The following is a 15,028-nucleotide window of genomic DNA, read 5'->3' as shown; positions in this document are numbered from 1 at the left end:
ATTTTGTGTGCCTTCTTACATGTCATTTCAGCTGCCCAGGACTTAATGTAGAATATTCCTACTCGACTGGAAAAGTCTGGATAACTAAACGCCTCTTCCCTACTACTTTCCTGGTGTCCGAAAATATATATACCAGTAAGATCATCACAAATTTTGGATTTTCCTGATTTAACGAGAATTTGTGAAATTACGAAAACTTTCTCAATATCTAGGAGTACCACGTTATTTGGATGACTTGTCGTCAAGGTTAGACCATTGATGTTGATCATATTTGATGTTAAATGAATTTCCCCATCAATTATCATCGTTGTAGGCTTTCTCGCGATAACCCAATCACTCAGTATGTGTTTCTGATTAATTACCATGGTTCCTCCAGACTCCATCTCAGTTAGTCTGTTGATAATTTGTGTGAGTGGTTTTATCGAAGAATGAACGAGTTTTTTAAATAAACCAATGTAACTCTCTCCCCAAAACGCTGAGAGCTCATTCAGAGGAATTTTAAAGTATTGGGCATCATTAGCAACGTGGATGATACTATGCCAACTGAGAACTTGAGCCCCTTCATCATTATAAACATCAGGTAACGTCTCGAAACAAATTTTTAGCAGAGATCCAGCATATTCACTCAAATCCTTAACGAATTCCTTACTGTTTAAAATTCTGCTAGCAAAGACAAATAATGAGAAATGACAACGTAAAGGTTTCGGTAAGAAATCTTGTAACACGACGATACCACAATAATTAAGGAAAAACTTGAATTGTGATGCTTTCCATCTTGAGATATTATTCACATCAAATTCTTTCCTTTGAAATTCAATAGGGATATCGGCTTTTAATGACCTCATAATACCATCAAGCCGACGAACATCAGCTAATTTGATCCTCTGGGCTGAACTTCTCGTTAGCCATTTATCCAGCAGCCATTTCATATTACCAGAATAGAATAAATGCATTAAATCTAATGGCACTTGTTTTGTCAGATCGAATCTATCCAAAGAGAGCAGCGGGGACACAGAACCTTCATAATGATGTTCTGGTTGAACTCGCGTCTCGTAGGATACTTTAGTGCGTAAATTTGCATTGGTCACTGGATATATGCGTTTTCCTCGTCTTCCACAACCTACTGTAATGCCCTTGGTGAAACACCTTCCACAGGCATAGAAGGCTCCAGGAGCTTTGTGGCAGCAAATGAATGCTCGAGCTGGCGAATCAGCCACTATTGCTACAATTTTCACCTCAAAAACCTTGTCATCAATGCGCAAACCATTTTCTTGGAGTTCATTGGCCTCTTCAACAAAATCAGTCATGAATTCTGTGGCTGATAATGGTTTCCCATCCCCACAATAAATCGCGGCAGCAAAGGGTTTGGTAGTGTAATTTGGATGCTGTATTTTTATTGAAATTGGCCAAATTTCCTTCTTAGCATTCCGGTATACCTGCATACCGTCAATATGAACCAGAAGAGAAATGTCGTTTTCTCGATAAATTTGAGTTGAAATTATTTTTCTGAGTCCCGAGGCGATTCCCAAATAAATGAATTCACCTGGAATCTCATGAACTCCTCTCATGGTTGTTAGGTGTCTGCAATGGGGAGTTTGCAAAAGCTGCCGTGTAGTCTTGGGTATTGATGTGTAACCTTCACTTCTTAAAATGGCTAACAATTCATCGATTGCTTCTGCTGTTGTAGCTCTTCTGAATTTCACTGCCCATTGATTAATTTTTTGCTCCATTCCCCGCGGTTCCAATTTGTCCAGAGTTTGTGTATTCTTGTCTCCAATGCTGTCAGTGAATACTTTGTTGAAATCATTGTCAATGTCATCTGAATCACCATCACAACCTGAGCCCCCAAGAATTGGTTCATCCCTGTCTCCAACGCTGCTATTGGATTCACTGATGCAATCATTAAGATGCTTATACGAGCCACAATCACCATCACCACCCGACCAACTATCACCACAAGCACTAGCATTATCATCGAGATGTCGAACATCGACATCTCCACTAATTTGATCCACAATAGATCCACTACGGATAGTTATTTCATTGGCTGTTGGCAAACTAACCTCTTCCTCATCGGCATTATTGCGTTCACTGTAATCCGGAGTTTTTTCTTTAGCGCCTTCTACGTTTACAGATTCTTTTTTCTTCAGTTGATGAAAATGTCTGTATTTTTTAACCCGTGAATATGAACTCTGAGACATATTACAATAGTAAAAGAGTAATATTAAAATAATAAATTGCCGCACACGACACTCATGTCTACTGCCACAATCAGACTACTCAACACGCCATCTTACGGGCTGTTGTCATAGAATGTGTGGTATACGGTGATATCCACGCATATTTTCCCCTGAAATAGTATGTTCAGAAGAAATAATGGTACCTTCGGAAGAAGGAGAATCAAAGGACGAAAAATTTAGTGAAGGAACATTCCCCATGAGAATTCAATTTTTGGAATGCTGTTCCATATGGGACCCAAGCCTGGCAAACCATGCCCCTTGTCTGCCTGGCCATGTCTCGGGGCAAGCTTGGTGACCCAAGCCTGGCAAGCCATGCTCTTTACCAGTCTGGCCATACCTCGGGTCAAGCGTGGTTGCCCAAGCCCGGCAAACCGTGCTCTTTGCCAGTCTGGCCATACCACGGGCCAAGCTTAGTGACCCAAGCCTGGCAAGCCATGCTCTTTGCCGGTCTGGCCATGCCTCGGGCCAAGCTTGGTGGCCCAGATCTGGCAAGCCAGTCTCGTGCCAGACCTGGCCCGTTTCGTGGACATTGGCATTTCCTACCTGGGACTGGCGGTAAATGGTGGCTTTCCGACCGCCCTATATCTCACCCACCCAACGAGATTCGAGATTTCTTCATGAATCTGTTGGAATAAACTCCTACTAACGCAACATTTCCCCTCCAGGAAAATTTATAAATTACTGCATGAATAAACAACACAATTCATGTGGAAAATTATTGGTAAATTTCTATATTGAATTCTATAAACTAAGTCCAAGTTCCTTATTTATTTTTTTATAGCTAAATCGACAATCAGGACTATAAGTGGATACAGTTAATATTGTCGATAAACTAGCAATAAACTTCCGAATGGATTTCGCATATTCTAATGCTTCTTTTATTACTCTTTTACTTTAACACTGTATATAGTTGATAAATAATTATGTCGATGTCATGAGTTTGAAGACAAGTTTCGAGTTTTCATTTATCATACGGACTGAATGGAGTAGCAGTGAGCAGACATTTTTTTTTGGCCGATGAAGCGAGAGAGAAATTTCACTTTGCACTCGCCCGGCCGGAATTGTAGCATTTCGTCATTATGACGAAAATCGGTGTTATAAGCGCTCAATTTATTGTGGTCGCTGTCATAAGTTTCTCAAATGAACAAATACATTTCGTTTCAGGTGAGGATCGAAATTAATAATTCTAATGTAATCATCATTGAAGCTATAAGGAAGATGCGCTGGTCCATCGTGCTATCGGCATTATTGACGTTCCTGCCTTCATCCATCTGGGCAAAATCCCACGAGCGTAAATGGATAAAAGGTTGGTTATTTTATGATAATCAATGGGGTAATAAGAAAGATTTGTATGACTCAAGCCACATCTATATACTCTCGAACTGTATACAAAAGATATGAAATTGGTATATTTTGTAATGAGCGCCAAAAACTATTACTTTTTTCACGAGTCATGAACAAAGGTTTTCAATACAATGTGTGGAAAATGTAATTTCTCGACATGGTATGATAAAAAAGATATATATGCATATATATATGATACGCGTACATTCTTCAATTTTTATCTAAATAAGGTCAATTTAAGATATCAAATTATATATTTTTGAAAATAAACAATTGATTCGTATAGGAAGCTCGATTTTCATTGATTCAATCATCGCAGAGGTTGGTAAAATAAATCGGTAAAGGATCAAAATGAATTGAAGAAATTTTATTCATTGAGAGGAATCAATTGAAAACTATTGATTTTCTAACGTTGTGTATCTACAGATGCGGCGTAATAAACAATGCATATATGTATACGTGTATACTACGCCCGCGCACCGGGAAGACGCACTCAAAGACAAAATAATGAGTGGGGTTTGACATATGAATGGTATATCTTGTTTAAAAATACTACTGCTCCCTAAACAGCACTTACAATACTTGCTTGTCGCCAAGTAATTCTTATTTCCATGGTCTTCTTCAGAAAAATAGCGACTATCGGATAACTTTGTTTTTTTTTTATCATATTCACACAGTAGCATGTGAAACGTTTTCCCATATTTTATTTAACAAATCCTTTAAAATTAATTATCAAATTGAAAATTAATTGTCACTGAATATATAGTTAATTTTACAAGAAATAGTTGGGAGAATCTATAAAACGAAGAGTCACGTATATCGTGCACAAAACCAGCACGTTTTACGCACTCTCACCCATTTTTCACAATTAATTAAAATACCGCTAATGAGATTTTTACACGTTTTCTGAAATATCTGAAATTTCTTCCAGTTTTTATTAAAAAGTGGGGGGTCAGGAGTGTTGGGTGTTGAGCATCCAATAGAATTTCCCTTTCGCCGCCATTATGAAGACAAATTTTCTGAACACGTCAGTTTTTGTGATAGTATCTAGAATAAAGCTTGAGTTGAATAAGAGTTTCTAAAATCTCCAAACTAGATTGCGAAGCTCATTCCTTTTATGTCTCTGCGTGGTGATCTGAGTTTCGTTAATTAAAAAATTATTGTTCGCAATCCTATTTCTCGTCAATGAAATCTAAAGCTAGCGAGGTCATTGGTTTCTCACGAGAATAAATCGTTACATTCATACATAATCAGCGATTGACATTTGGCTGTCTCAAGGTGCGACAAACCGTACCAAGTCAATGTGCACTTAGTACCGATTCATGATGCATTACTGAATGAAGAAAAAACAAATGGTAATACGAAGGTGCTGGAGGAAAAAACTTCCAACAAGTAACAGTGTGATCTCATCATAGAGATCGATCTATTGGTTGAATACGAGGTCGGTTACGTCTATCGCGCCTCCCCCTTTGTTAAGAACACACCTCTCTCATATATACTGGTCAGGCATTTATACAATGCAGCAGTCAACGGTCACCTTATTTCATGTCCCTCCCCTTGAGAATGAATTCCTCTGGCGATTATTCAGCTCCAGCGGACCTTTCTTGGAATATATATTCGCATAATGATGCCTGAGATCTTCTTATTTAATTCAATTCTATTTTTTTTTTTACCACTGCGGTATCACCAAAAGGAATCGTCTAGAACGAATATTTTCACGTAGAGAATACAATGCTGGAATGACCAGTCAAAAACTTTCAGCGGCATCCGTGTTGATCTTTTTTAAAGTCAACTTAATCCGAGTTTTTATGTCTTTTGCGGTGAACGGACTATCATGAATTGTGTTTCCGAGATTATTTCGTTTGTTTTCACGGCTCTGTTAGGTAAATCAGATAAATCAACTTTTTATTTTTTCATTCAGCACGACCATCTTTATTTATTAACATGAAAAATACTTAATTCTCCAAAATACAATAGCATTCCAATACCTTGCCAATGCTTGTTTAATATCCATCCTAATGTCTATCCACTGGCTTCCGCAATTACTACTTTTCATCTCCCCAAAGATAAACTTTTTCAAATTACTTTTATCAACAGAGACAACACATAATTCTAGTTTGATTTTAGGTACTGTGATAATCATAAATAACAATAGTTTATATTTTTTGAATGATTTACTTGGGGAAAAATGGACTTTTCCATTTCACAATATCTTCATAGAGCTTATATCCTCGGGTTTTATTGTTTCAATGCTTGTCGATCGGTTTCATTCAATTCATGTAGAAATATCTCACCTACTCTGCTCTGATGTTTCTATTATACTTGTCTTGTTTAGTCAATCTACAGCCCATGATCAATAATGCATATATTTCTGGTCGATTATTGGTTGAGCGATAATAGACCAATCCAAACGTAATCCCCTACTATTCCTCAATTGTAAAGACGACTCGAACCCTCTATGGAATGTTTCATAAACGAAGCTCGTTTCCATCCTCAGTTGATCTAGGAAATGGTACTGGTATCGACCTCAGCTCAGTTTAACCCCACCATCGATATGCTGCTCAATTAAAGAATAACTCCCCACTAAGAATTCATCGGCTGATCAGGCTTCTGTCTACCCATTCCAGAGGCTTCAGCCAATTGTGAGCTTTTACGCAGCAACTCTCAAGGAATTCAGTATATTCCGTCCATCTGGGCCACTACGTCTCGAGGAAAAGAGAAACAAACAGAACAGAGAAGAAAAATCAAAAGCCGAATATGAACAAGACGAACAGAAGGACCCTGGGAGAGAAGTTTCCAAGGGCAATATTCGAATGGAAAATCAACAACTGCAAGGACACTTTCGATTCGAGCAATAATTCTCATTGGATACGCATTTTGACCAGGCCAAAGCTATATCTAAAAAGTACATCAGCGAGAAGGGCGCTGCCATTCCGCGAGATCGGCCTGTAGAGTGGAATCTTACATTTAATCAATCTTGGTTTTTAATTTACAACTATTGCGTGCAACAGGACTCATCAGAAGGCCAATGCATGCGACAACGCGCCTAGGTACCTTAGTGATGATTTTGTGATGTCGACCAATTCTTTCCTCGTTGAAGTACAGGGCAATACAAACTAACAAAACGCATGGCCTATTATAAATTAATGAATTTTCATTGTAGTTTTAGATTAGGGTCCGTTTGGTACCACCAAATATTCATTCGTTAATAATCAACGAGCGTACGTGTATTTAATAAATCTGGTTCAACTTGACTTGTGCCACTCGTCAGCCATTACCGAATTTCTAGTTTAAAAAAAAGGTGACATGCACAACGTCATTTAATAAATGGCAGTGTAGAAGACTTGGTGAAGCAGAGAAATAAACGATATGAATACCATTGTGCTCACAAGAAATTTCACATTCATTGATGGCACTGCTTGGTTTTATATATAACTCAATGTGTACACGTTGGTGCGAGTGGCGCCAAGCTCTTTGAACATCCGACGTATACATCGCCTTATGTTACCATACTCTACATATCTATCTATACACTTGGCTTCGTGGGGCTGATCGCACGTTGCAATCTACTACGGCGCGACTACATTGCAGAATAGGGACTGTAAAATGCAATGTAATGTTTTATATTACCTATCTATTTTCTTTAACTCAGATTAAAACTTTTATTACAGCAGAGTAAAAGAATTTGATTAAAATTCGATATATTAAAAAATTATCAATTAAATTATTTACATATAACATAATCTAAATAACAATTTTTCTATTATATATTTTTTTTCTTAATTTATATTTTCACTTTTTCCAAGCTTAAACAAAATTCTTTGCATTTTGAAAATGACATTAGGAGCGACAGCGAGATCCCCATGAGCAATATCAGCCTATTCAACATGAGTATGATATTATATTGAAACACTAAGTGCGCCACAAACGTACGTTAATCTGGTAATGTCATTGCAAAAAAAGTATCGAGTACAATAATTTTTTATAGAAGTTATTGGCATTCGATATACAAAGGTTTCCCTATGGAATCTATGTAGTATTGGTTATACCTTTTGGTTGGGCTATATTGAAAAAGTCGACGGATTAATTGATCCGCCTACTTTTTGTCATTGATCAAATGTATCATTGACAGTTATCATCTGGGGAAGTGATTTACTAGTGCGTGGTTAATACACGTATATCACTGAGTAAAATTCAAACGGCTCAACGCATTAAGAGCGTGTGAGGGCGCGCTGTCAATGTTGCGTACATTTATGCATTAACGAAGCCGCATACAATATTCAAACTGTAAATCCATGGATGATTAATTACTTTTTTTATGATGTGGATAACCTCTCTCGGGCTCCCTCTAGGCGTATAGACATACAACATCTAGTGATGTTCCAATATTAAAGTTTGCAAGAATAAGAATCTAAAGAGCAAAAAGTATGATATGCGAAACCCAGACACCCCTTTAGAGTTTTTTTTCTTTTAATTTGGAATGAATGTCTCTCAGCCTAGGAGAGGATAACACACCAGACTACCAGCATCATCACTCCCTATTTTCTTAATGTTAAGATTTCACACGTTCCTAACCTATCCAGTGATTTATAATCTACCACCGCAGTTGCCAGTGTCACAACGTACCTGCGTAGCGCTCAAGTTTCTTGGAACATTTCGAACTTAGCGGGACACCAACACCCGTCGGCACTGGAAAAATGCGTCACTGATGGTGAGAGCGGCGACGCCAACACCTTTGATTTATCCTAGGAACGGCTTAATCTCCTAACTAAGGCGTAAGGAAAAAAAATGCCCCCAATCATCTCTTAAATAAAAGTCGACCGGATTCATTTTTTACTTAATCATTAATTCCTTCCAATCGGCATGTCATTACACTAATTGGCACGATTATAAATTTGTAAGAAAAATTTGCAACCAATGGTTCTCTTTACACAAACATGTCAAGCCCACTGAGAAAATGGAGGAAATAAGATTGTTAATAATTGAGAACAAAAATACTGATTGTCATGCAGGAAATGAAAAACAATTTCAACTTAGATGATCATAAATATGAACCAATTTTGTGCTGTCATTAATAAATTTATGTCCGAATGAGGATAGTGAGATCGATCGTAGGCAAAACTACTGCGTTGTACAATCACATCGTGAGCGCGTTTGGAGACATAATGGAAATGGTAAAATTTATTGTTGTCTCAATTTTTTGATTTCGTATTTCTTGTGTGCTTCATTCAAATTGTGGCAGTCAAGACGCATAGTCTTGTTTGAATCAAACTTATCTAATTCTCGGAGAAATGAGGAGCGTCTATAATGCCCAAGAGAAATACAGTGCGCTCAGTACGTGATCCTAAATTCATACTGGAGTATATTATACTGCTGTATTTCACTTGCATATTTATCTACATTTGAGGTAATTCACTCTGTGCGTTTCTTTCCGCACTCTCAGCTATATACATATATATAGCTGGGATTTTCGAATACCTATGCAGAATGGACACGTATCTACAGGTAATACCTGTTAACTTTTTTTGTTTAGTCTTGTATGCGCCACGGGCCAAGCTGACTATACACTTGGTGGGTCCTACTGAGCATCAGAAATGACTCACGCGATCATCAGTTGAAACTGGTTTTTAAACCAAGTAACGCCCAGGTATATCTCCGGTATGAGATAAAGAATCACAATGTTTATCATTCCTTAATAGTTTAAGACATCCGTGGTAGCTTTATTTCTTGATTACTATTCCTTCATCAGTATCTTCTGATAAAGTATTCCGCGTTCCAATCCTCTTTTATTTATGAAAAGATTACCAATGATGAGGTAACATTAATGTTCCGTGATAGGAAGAATACAAATGATGAATAGTGTAAGAGGACGATATTTGTTCCTTCCTAGGTTCATTCACTTTAATCTCATCAAGATTATTCCACGGAGTGACTTGTTGCTACTATTATGAACAATTTGTCATTTTTCTATAAATTCTTTCGGTAAATTAAATTTTATTTCTCAGCTATATCTCAAATTGGAAAACATCTTCCATAAGAATATGCAACGTAGATATAAAGCAAGAATGATAAGCATAGTAATGCCGAAGAACGTTACAGTTTTACAAAGAGCATAAAAAAAGTATCAGTCTCTCATATTTCCCGAATGATGTCCCTACAATTTTACGAAGATCAACCATGTGAACCGGCATAAAAGAGTGGCGATTTCAGCCAGCTGGTGAAGTGACGGACAGTTATAAAAGTTGATGAAGAGAGCTAAAGCAAAAACACTCCAGATGGAAGCTGGCAATTACGCAGTGGCAGGCCTGTCGACGATGCATAAAATGACGTTCAGTTAAATTTGCATATAATATCATGGTTCAATGATACCGTACATCAACCACCCATGATTACTCGTCGTAATTATTAACCGCCCATGTCGATGTATTTTCTAAACCAAACACGTTCGTAAAACACGAGTTGTCATTCACTCGTTTCCCATAATTTTACTTTTTCATCATTGTGTCTTTCATTATAATTGGATAATTATTATAATGAGATTCTGCGTCAGCGTTGCTAATAAAATCTGAAAGGCATTGAATAACATTATTGGAAACGATGATCTGGTGTCAGAAGTGATCATCATCTAGATCAAAATAAAATTGTTTTTTATATAAACTGCCTTTATAAAAAACAAAAATTTTGCCAAACCAATTATTCGTCATCGAATCTAGTTGACAGATAGTATTTTATTGCATCAAATATGGAATTTTCAGATAAAATAAATAGATTTTTCAATCTGTTTTCTCTCCACTTTATCTTATGATGTAATTATCTTGATTGCCATTTGAATGGAGAAAATAATACCACGAATACCACTCGAATATGAAAATCAATTGAGTAATTAACTTGTGCTTCGCACTCGTAATTTTTTAACTTGAATAATTTCCCTTCATCGTTTATTTCAAGTGATCCTATCGTAAATTACGAGATAGCTTTGTAGTTCTTGTAGTATCACTTAAGAAAATTATTAACAGTATCGACTGAGTTGGCATAAAGAGGCTCAATAGAGCGTCAGTAATTGAAACATAAAGCTTCGTACTCTTTCCCAATTGGCAGATACTGTCATATACCGAATTTCTCGTTATTATTCAATAGTAATGCATTAGGATTGTTATCGAAATAACCTATAAGTATGGTAACCAGATATCAAGCATTGTGGATCAGATACGAATACATACCATGGCTGGTTTACCGGCTAGCGGCAAGCCGTATATGTATACTATACATATGTATATCCGGCCCTGACTTATGTAAAATAACACTATCCAGCCTCCGGCAAGCCATATGTGATATATATCGAGCTCTGATTTATGTAAAATAAGGCTGCCGACCTCCGGTATGTCCTACAAGGTATAAACCTGGCCCTGATTTCAATGAAATAAGGCTAGCCGGCCCCGGCAAGTACTAAAAGACCGTGAATAGACCACCCTGTTTCAATAATTACAATCCCCTAGGACATTAATCGCCAATTCGACAACATAAGCTTGCTTCAGCCGGATGAAATGCTGAGCAAGTTCGTATATGAGGTCCCAAAATGATAACCCTGGTGTTACAAAGCTTTAATTAGTAGATATGGGCCGAACTTGTGAGATCATGTAACCTTATTTGGACATGATGAGAGCCACATACGATTTATTCTTCTACAAGCTGGTACGATTTTCTATCACTTATATTATTTTACTTAACACCTTAATATCAAGTAGTCGCTATCGCAATGTACATATGTATGTAGAACGAGAACTTTTCAGGTGTATTCACCCTTAATTGAATTCACATAAAATTTATATATTGGTATTTCGATGTGTGATGGCAGTTTCCTTTTGCTATTTAATAATTTTCTACTCGTATGGAAATTAATGGAATTCAATGGCGCGACAGTAATATAGTGAAATTGAATGTTTTCGCGATTAGAAAATACTAATTCCGTGGTGATAAATTTACCAAGCCATGATGGTTACAAAAGTTCTTTATCTAGCAAGCCATTTATCTATTTGATGATTTTACTCCTTTTTATTCTATTGGTTTAAACTTGGATCTTGTGATCGGTTTCGCGGAAGTCCACACAGGACGAGAACGACAACATCAAAGGACGCTCTCTACGCATAAATGTCCGGCGAGATATAAATGCCCTGAGTTATGCGACTCTACGTGAGAATACGTGAGTCCCTCGTGGTAATTTCGATCGTTGATACAGATGGAAGGCGTTATAGTGTGTCCTGTGGAAGGCTCGATCGCCACACGATTGAAGACCAATATCTTGGATCTAGAGTGTGGAGCACGGTGACACTAACCTAGACGACCCTCAACATTTCTTGCCAAGCGAATTATACAATACTTGTATTTATCGGGCTGGGAGGACTCGTCTGACAAGTTTTATCGATGAGTGTGGCGTGATAGTAATTGGATTATTAATACTAACGATAGAAAGCCGAGCGAAAGATAGATAAAAAAAAGTAAGGGGAAGTGCAAACACGTTCATGGATGAATTCTGATGGGATTTAATTTTTGCGGAAGGAATAATGTCTTCATTTGAAAATTCTCAGGTATTTTCAGGTACTAACAAATGTATGATAAATTGATGAGCTCTGCTATGAGCAGCTACCAAACTTTTGCATCTCTCACACGGGCTCCAGAATTTTTTTCAAGATTGAACTAAGGTATGATGAAGAATAGATCCTCTATCATATATTTTTAAAATACTGTTGACATATATAGCATCAACTTCTGGTCACCCCTCACATTAGTGTTCTCTTATTACCCTCTTACCTTATTCTGCTTTACCACTATCGGCATATTTGCACATGTTTGAGGTCCGACACCTAATGTTACAAATACTTTTGTACAACATTAAATGTATGAATTCCGACGAATGAAGCTACGTTTATATTATAAATAGTGTATTTTTAGAAAATAATTTGCTCTCACAGCAACCAGCTTATTATTAAGTATAACACAAACATCAGGCGACCGATTCTATCCGAAAGATGTGATATGACCCTTCCTTTATGCACACACCGATAGAACGATTTATTTATTCGCAACGAAATTCATGAATTATTAACTAATAATAGAGTTGGAGATGGCCACTTGAATATGCGTTAATAGTTAATCTATAGCTGGTCAACGTAGTATTTAAAGGGCGAGTATAAAGTCAAACAAGATTTATCAAATATACATTCGTTACCCATTAGTGAATGAACGTTTGGTGAAATTAAGTACACTCTACACTTCAATCAAAATTCATTCTTCAATAATTACTAATCACAATTTCCATATAGCAAACATTTTTCATTTACCTGTTTTTCTGTTGAGTGAACATTTTTTAGGAAGTTTCTACTATCAATAAATTGCATTATACGAAATAATAACGTTTAGACACGCCTTTCCTACCAATAGTATCTATTCTCTATACATATTGTTGAAAAAAATCGATGAATACTCATGGCAAAAATGTTATTCCGCTCACACAATGAAATATGTTATTTCTGGATAGTGTATAGAATACCAGTGGTGGTCCGTAGTATATATGTCTCAATGAATTTTTTATATTTTTTATTAATAGAGTGGAAAAAAGCACATCTATGTAATGGCTTCTACATATAAACAATTTAAAAACCCTTTGACTGCACAAATTGAGATGGTTTGCTCTTAGAAAACCATGCCATCAATTGAATTCATCAATGACAACGATCACTAGATTGATGAAATATGTACCCATATGTTTCAGGTCTCTACAGTCAACGCAAACCTACAAAGGATAATTACACAATAGTCATACCGCAGAAAATAACATCTACTGGTGATTTTATCAGCCACAATGTGACCCATCATCACTTCGACGATGCCAGAAAGTTACATTATCGATTAGAGATGCGTGAAATTGTGTATCACCTAGAGTTGATAGCGCACAATGATTTTATGTCCCCCGGAATGGTGATTGAGAGACGAAAACGTAGTATTCATGTACGTCATCTAGCGCGCCAACACACAAGCAAATGTCATTATCGTGGATTCATTCGGGGTCACGTCAATTCTCTCGTTGCAGTGTCAGCGTGTAATGGCCTGGTGAGTGATGCTGACATTTCCAACAATAAAATGTCTTTTAAACGTTCCAACAAAAATACGAGGAGCATTTGTTTACACTCTCGGTATAGTATATCGGTCAATTGCTTTGCTTTCGCTGTCTCTATCTTTCAATACTCTAACAAAATATTAGAAGATCAAATATGGAAACAAATATAATCCATGAGAAAATACCAAAAAAACTGTAACTTATATAACAATTCATGATTCATTTCATTTTATTAAGTGGCTCCCCTAATCCTTTCCGAGAGCTTAACTCTTCCCTGAAGATGAAGATATGAAATATCAATGAAAAATTATTATCAATATAGCACTACCCAAGTTTTCAATATCATATTTAAAGAAACCATTAAGAAGATCCTTTTCAGTGAATTTTGTATGAAAATGAAAAATTCCAGGAAATGCAAAACTCGTTCAAGACATCAAATTAACAAATGTAGTTATCGTAATACTCTTGCAAGGACAATATAGTAGCACTAAAACTCATATGAATAAATCGAGGTTTTCGGGACCAGTAATGTAAAATAATCTATGTCATATGGCGATGAATGACAAGTCTCATACTTTTATCGTTCAATGACAGAATTTACTATTACCACATTTTTATGATAAAATTTCGTATACTATACTAATCTCTACTATTCACTTTTCTCCATGTTTATAATAGTGGGATGGAATTATTTCTGCTGCTGATTCAGACCGACAAAATTAATGGAATCATACTGACAAGACGCAATATATTAGCAAAACTTTCAAGAACATTTAGAAAACTTTCATGTTGAGTTAGTTTGACTATATCTTGCTTAGAGCAACAAAATTTGATGCCGTCAAAATGTTGAAAACATGAGAAGATTGAAAAAAATGATAAAAAAATCGAATAAATATTGTTTTTGGTTTTGCAGTATATATTATTTCTCACTATAGCATAAAATAGCATTTTCAAATAACAACTCATATTTTCGTCTGTTACATCATGTTTTTTCCGTCACATCAGGGAATAAAAGTGACCAATTGGTAACGATGTCATTTTTTCACGAATTTTGGAAATTCCATATTAACAATTTTATTGAAGATTTAATTATTAAAACTTGTCAATATGGGTGTATGATTTTCATGAATAAGCTCAATTAGACCAGACAAAGTTGGCAAGTATACGCCGAAGTTTAAAAATGCTATGAGAAAAAACATGGAGAAAAAAAAACCTTAAATTACAATTAGCTCCTGAATCATAGTTCAATACTCATTACACACCCCCCTACTAACCAGAAATATAGTTATTACGATTCATTACAAGACCCGTACAATCCCATTGTATGAAA

General features: G+C 36.4%; 1 protein-coding gene across 6 annotated transcripts in view; it reads left to right on the top strand.

Moving 5' to 3' along the window:
* Positions 1-15,028, top strand: part of LOC135169815 (A disintegrin and metalloproteinase with thrombospondin motifs 7-like) — a 32,655-nt gene that overhangs the window by 8,891 nt on the left and 8,736 nt on the right. For 4 of the 6 annotated variants that reach the window (XM_064135134.1, XM_064135131.1, XM_064135133.1 and 1 more), the window contains exons 2-3: positions 3,405-3,546; positions 13,354-13,691. In XM_064135134.1, coding sequence (XP_063991204.1) covers positions 3,459-3,546; positions 13,354-13,691 — 426 coding nt within the window. In that variant the 5' untranslated portion in view covers positions 3,405-3,458. Of the gene's footprint in view, positions 1-3,404; positions 3,547-6,211; positions 6,635-13,353; positions 13,692-15,028 lie in introns of those variants that run through there. The other 2 variants (XM_064135130.1, XM_064135132.1) reach the window with 2 other exon arrangements.

Source organism: Diachasmimorpha longicaudata, chromosome 15 (assembly GCF_034640455.1).
Source record: "Diachasmimorpha longicaudata isolate KC_UGA_2023 chromosome 15, iyDiaLong2, whole genome shotgun sequence".
NCBI lineage: Eukaryota > Metazoa > Arthropoda > Insecta > Hymenoptera > Braconidae > Diachasmimorpha > Diachasmimorpha longicaudata.
This window is presented reverse-complemented; position numbering and strand designations above follow the sequence as displayed.